General features: G+C 34.3%; 1 protein-coding gene across 1 annotated transcript; it reads left to right on the forward strand.

Moving 5' to 3' along the window:
* Positions 1 to 3,387: 3,387 nt before the first annotated feature.
* On the forward strand, positions 3,388 to 5,746 carry LOC136970648 (uncharacterized). Its single transcript, XM_067265108.1, has 3 exons — positions 3,388 to 3,540; positions 3,845 to 3,996; positions 4,493 to 5,746. The coding sequence occupies exons 1-3, from the start codon at positions 3,414 to 3,416 to the stop codon at positions 5,708 to 5,710; spliced, it is 1,497 nt and encodes a 498-aa protein (XP_067121209.1). The 5' UTR covers positions 3,388 to 3,413; the 3' UTR covers positions 5,711 to 5,746.
* The last annotated feature ends 254 nt before the right edge of the window (positions 5,747 to 6,000 follow it).

A 6,000-nucleotide genomic window follows, 5' to 3' on the forward strand; every position in this document is an offset into this window, starting at 1 on the left:
TATTTTTATAATATAATTTAAAATTTTATAATGATATAAAGTCAAACCTGTAATAGCGGCCACCTCCGAACAACGGCCATTTTTTTATTTTTCCATCAGTGGCCGTTGTTCAGAAGTTTGTATTTTTAATTTAATATACTTTTTGCACATATATTTTTTAATTTTATAAAAAAACATTGGGTTTTAAATTTTATTATACTTTTAAATAAAATTTTTATTTACAGCCAAACCTCTTAATAGGGACACTAACGAGAACATTAAAAGTGACCGTTGTTTGTGGGTTATTTTGTAGACAGTTTTTGTTTAAAGATCCTCCGAACATAGACACTGACGGAAACTTAAAAAATGGCCGTTATTTGGAGGTAATTTGGTACACATTTTTGTTAAAAACCTTCTGAATATGGACACTGACAGGAACATACGAAATGGCCGTTGTTTGGAAGTTATTTTGTACGCATTTGTTAAAAAAACCCGTTCCTGCATAAATAGCAGGTGTTTACAGGTGCCGATTATTGAGGTTCGACTCTATTCTGTTTTACAATATTTAATTTATTATCTTTTAAAGAAATTTTTATATACAGTCAAAACTCTGAATAACGGCCACTGACGGGAACATATAAACTCCAGTAGTTCGGAGATGGTCCACATTAGGAGATGTCCGTTGTTCGTAGGTTATTTTGCAAGCATTTTTGTTAAAAAAGTTTCCGAAAAAATTACCACTGTTAAGAGATGGCCGTTATTAGAGGTTCGACTGTATTACGTTTTAATAAGATTCACTGTATTCAATAATATATTTAGGTTTTAAACATTATTTAACATAACCCGTACATAACGAGCAATTTAACCAAGTATTTACTTATAATAACCTATATTTAATTAATTAGACATAGCAATAGTGTAATCTAACCTGTTAACTCGAAAGCAAAACTTCATTTATGCATTAAATTATGCCTGATTTACAAAATATAAGTTTAATTCATGTTATTTGATTATCAAATTACACTGAAAGTAAATCCAACTAACTCCAGGCTGAAGAAAAACTCTCAAATTTCAATTAATATATACTTTTTCACGGCATTCATTTACTTATTAAGTGATTAATATTTTATACATTTTAAAATTACTGTCCGAAATGGAACCCGAATAAAAAGGAAATCTGCCTAAACGAAAACAAAAAATTCTTCCAAACGGAGCGGTTTTCTGTGCTAGAAAAGAACCCGTTCAAAACGGAAAATTCGCTACTCTGCCATTCCGGTTTACACAGGTTTTACTGCACTAGACATTTTATAAATTAGTTATAACGTGAATAAGAATGTGGAATAAAGATAAGAATGAAAGTAATGTTTTTATAAAAACCTGTTTTAATTTCAAAGTCATACATTTGCTTCAATGTCAACTGTCACATATTGTACAGTACCTTGAATAATGTTACGTAATGTACAAATTTCTTTGTATACAAGCCTTTTCGGATCAACCTGTGAAGATTTAAAGGCTCACACGAATGCTAATAAGGCTTAAATATTAAAATGAATACATTTTTCTCATCAGTAGATCAAAATGCCAAACCACATTTTTATGGTAATTAATGATAATTATAGATTTATAGTAATACAGTAAAACCTGTCCAAAACGGAATCTCAATAAAACGGAAACGTGCCCGAACGGGAAGAATTCTTCGGAACGCAGTAATTTTCTGCGTTAAAAAACGTAAACCTGACAAAAATTCGGTACCGTGCATATTCCGGTTTACGCAGGTTTTACCGTACTATTAAATGGCAAATCTAGAGAATTACAGCTCGCCACATATAACTGTAAATAGGGATATTGAAATCTATTCGTGTAGGAACCACTACGAACCCCTAAAGAGAGTAACTATCAAAAATTTGGTGCAGAGCGATCAAAGGTTTTAGCAGTGTATAGAGAACAGACAAACGTACAGACCTTCCATTATATAAGTATATTTAGATAGATAGATGATTAGAAAAATTTTAATATATATATTAAAAATTTTAAAAAAATAAATGTCTAACTACGGTGAAACCTGTGTAAACCGACATCGCGCGGTACTGAATATTTTTTACGGTTTGTCGGGTTTCTGTTTTGAACAGGTTTTTTTTCAGCATTTTTTGTGCTCCGTCCGAAGAATTTTTTCTGTCCAGGCAGGTTTTGCTTTGGACAGGTTTTACTGTACAATAGTCTATACCTATTTATTTATTTATTTATTTCTAGTTCGTTAAAGTATGAAAGAATCTTTAAAAATTAATTATTAAATTCGAACTAGTTGACTTTTTTCTCAAATTTTATTTATTAAAATATTAAAACAAAAAAAAAAAACAAAAAACCGGTTGTGAATTTACACATTATCGTGTTACAGAAGACGTGCTGACATAAGCGTATTTTCCGCTAGTTAAATTATATTAATATGAGCTAGCATGAAGAAGATAGTACAGTAAAACCTGTTCAAAACGGAACCTGGATAAAAAGAAAACCTGCCAAAACGGAAAAAAATTCTTCGGAACGGAGTGATTTTCTATGTTAAAAAGAATCTGTTTAAAACGGAAATAGTTGCCAAAAATTCGGTACCGTGCGATTCCGGCTTACACAGGTTTTGCCATCTGTTATCATATTTTATTTAAAAACTTTTTATATTTTTAACTATTATAAAATGGCAAAAATCTTAATTATCAGGGTAGGGATGAGTTTTATAAAAACATTGTAAATGTTTTTATAAAACCAGTAAAATCGTCATTAAGTCCGACCCTACCGGAGATACACAAAACCCCCATTATCTTCTCGCACCCTCGACTTTTAACCACCGAAATTTAATAGAATCAAACCCTCTAACAAACAAACCTCCTTGCCAAATTTCAGAAATTTTCCACAAAAAGTACGGGCGTTATCAAGCTTCAAAGAGGTTGAACAAAATCGTGCCCCCCACACTGCTGAAATTTTTGAATTGAAATGGCGTGACTTCCAGGGCTTGGAAGTTTTCATAAGTATCATAGTTAATCCGGGACCCCTTCTTCTATACTTTTCATATCTATTCTCGAACTTCATATATCTATCTCCGTTCTCGAGATTAAGGAAAGACAGACAGACAGACAGACGGATGGAAATTTATAGGTCTACAATTTTTTCAAATTGCAGTCCGATGATCGTGTTAACTTTTATAATTTTACTTAGTACAAAATAAAACTTTAAACAATATGGAATACAGTCGAACCTGTAATAGTGACCACCTGCGAACAACGGCCATTTTCTACATTTCTGTCAGTGGCCGTCGATCAGAGGTTCGACTATAATTGCAAGTTTATTATTTTATTTAAATTAATAAAGAAAAATAAATAAATTACAATAAGCATTATTGAATCGTTTAACAAAGAAAGTTATAATTTTATTGTTTTTCAAGTTAAATGAATATGGACAAATGGAACACGCTGTTTCGAAGATGCATCTCTTACGTTCGAAATAATTTAAATATAATTTTAGATTATTACAGAAGTTTGCATATAGGACCCGAAATTTTATTTCAGGCATTTCGTAAGATTTTTTAACTTTCTTACAGTGACGGTTTTTTGTATTGCGCAAGGCCCTAGACCAGCGCAGACTAGCAGACCCTTTTGTATACTGTAGGCTCTATCACGGGCCAATTTTATACTGTAAAAGATCTACATAGGCCCTAGCCAATACCGGATTTCGAGTGTTGGATTTAAAGATAGTACGGACGGGCATATTGTAGCCTATATTTATACTTGTAATTCCCAGGGCCTGCGCACAAAATCGACACTAGTTTATTTACGAGTAATTTTTCAAATAAAATAATAATCGTAATTGTTTACTGCAGCACCTAGTCTATGTGAAATTATGTTGAGATACGTTTCTTCTCAAATGAATCCGCAAGTGCTCGGTTGCTTATTCAGAAAAGGAATCAAAAGTATACGTCTCTCTTTTTATAGCCACGACATTCCTTTGGAAAAATTTATAAAAATTTCTGAGGTAATATTTCTTAATCATAAATAATATAAATCACGATTTATTCACGCTTTTTGTTTTATTTTTAAAGTTAGAAATTAAAATATAACTGGATGTCCCGTGAACTTCTAAGAAAACTTTTCTTCGGGCCCGTCGTGGGTTCGACTGGAAAGGCCGAGCAGTCGGGGTGAGGAGGCCCGACACATCTCGGACAAACCATCTCTCCGGGTATGAGAGTTGGCCCACCAGTGATAAAACCGTTGAACACCGGTAGTGGGTTGTGGGTTCGCACCTGGCCAACGGGCTGGCCACGTAGACCCTTTTAACATTTAAATAGGGGCCAGTTTTCCAAAGAAAGTCCTCCCGGATTCCCTAGAGCAGTGGACTGTGGGGAATCCGGGAGGACTTTCTATGGGAATTTAAAGAGCCTCGACCGCTCTTAAATTTAACTAAATTTTTATCTTAATATACTTACATTCGATAATACACGCGCGGTTCATTTGCAATTTATTTCTTTCAGGGTATCACGTATTTTAATATCGGTTTTGGGTCAATGACCGAAGAAAATCTTAATAGAACCATCAGTCATCTGTCAAATATCATCGAATTGGATTTGCACGCAACAAATCTGAAAGATTCTGGTTTAGAATCGATCGGGAAAACTTGCATTTCGTTAGAAATTCTAGATGTATCGTTCTGTTCGGTAACAGATTTGGGCATCCGCTCTTTATGCTACGATTGCACGAACAAAAATGAAACTCGCTGCCAAAATTTAAAAGTTTTGAGCGTGTATCACACAGAAATTACAGCCCGTGGGTTATCGTTTCTCTTAGAATACCTGCCGCTGTTGAAAATCGAAGTGCAAAGACTCCTTCACATGAACATGATATGTCATTTCGTGCAAAGAAATTTCGGCAAACGATTGCAAATTATAGATTTAAGTCTTTCGCCCGGTGAAGAGGAAATCGACGTCACTCAGATATTGCTTTCTCTTCCTAATTTAAATTCTCTTTGTCTTTATAAAGTTCCCGTCGATGATGCCGAATTGATAAGCTTACCTCCTTTCGAAAATCTTCGCCGTCTGTCCGTAAGTGTTAAAAAATCTGACAGCAAGTTAACTTTCGAAGAAGGAATTCTGCCATTTTTACAGATATCCGGGCAACGACTTAAAGTCTTACGTTTAAACAATTTTCAATACGTTAATATATATCCGATAGGACGACTTTGCCAAAATTTATCGTCGTTTTCTCTCTATTCCATTCGCCATCTTCATTTTAGAAACCAAGAATCCATTGAATCGACCGAGCCAATTTTCGGCAATCTGGAATTTATGAAAATCGAAAACATGCGTGGAGATCCTTGGGACGATTGCCTTCCTACCATATTTTCTCACTGTCCAAAGTTAAATTGCCTCGTTATATCGTCTTCGAGGAGCATTAACGACGATACCGTAACTAAGATCATACCCTATCTTTTGAGTTTGAAGTGGTTTAGTATTTCCTACTGCCCGAATATTACAAAGAATTCGGTATATCGCATCTTGAATGGGATTCCTCACCTTTATTCGTTATGGATATGGTCGAGACGTGATTTGTTAACAGCGAGAGATAAAGAAGAAATTCAAAGTTACATGTTTAGCAATAACCTCTCCATTAGTTTTAACTACTTTCAGGATACGGAAGTGGACGTTTCTTCGGAAGACTACAGCGCAGATTTAAGACTAGTTGGATTCTCGTGAATATGTTAATGTAATTCGTCTCAAATAAATTCTTAATATGAATATTTACCTGTAAATTTGTACACGATTTAATTTGTAAAGAGTCCAATAGTAGCCGAGTGGATTGAATCATCGAACGCTGGTAGTTGATCGCGGCTTCGCATCTCGCCAATACTCTGTCCGCGTAGAGTTTTTCGTGTTTTCTTCACTTATCTAACACGTAGACGAGGGACCATTTTCTCGTACAAGGCACCCTCGTGTTGCATTGTTCTATATTCCATTTTGTCCAGGTCTATATATAAGTTATCTTT

The sequence above is a fragment of the Centruroides vittatus genome, unplaced genomic scaffold (genome assembly GCF_030686945.1).
Source record: "Centruroides vittatus isolate TY-2023 unplaced genomic scaffold, ASM3068694v2 contig_2073, whole genome shotgun sequence".
NCBI classification, from domain to species: Eukaryota; Metazoa; Arthropoda; class Arachnida; order Scorpiones; family Buthidae; genus Centruroides; species Centruroides vittatus.

Bases quoted from the DNA above. Each gene is read 5' to 3' on its own strand.
- LOC136970648 (XM_067265108.1), top strand. From the start codon at position 3,414: ATGAATATGGACAAATGGAACACGCTGTTTCGAAGATGCATCTCTTAC. The intron at 3,541-3,844 runs GTAAGATTTTTT...TGTTTACTGCAG, and splicing joins AATTTTATTTCAGGCATTTC to CACCTAGTCTATGTGAAATT. The intron at 3,997-4,492 runs GTAATATTTCTT...TATTTCTTTCAG, and splicing joins AATTTATAAAAATTTCTGAG to GGTATCACGTATTTTAATAT.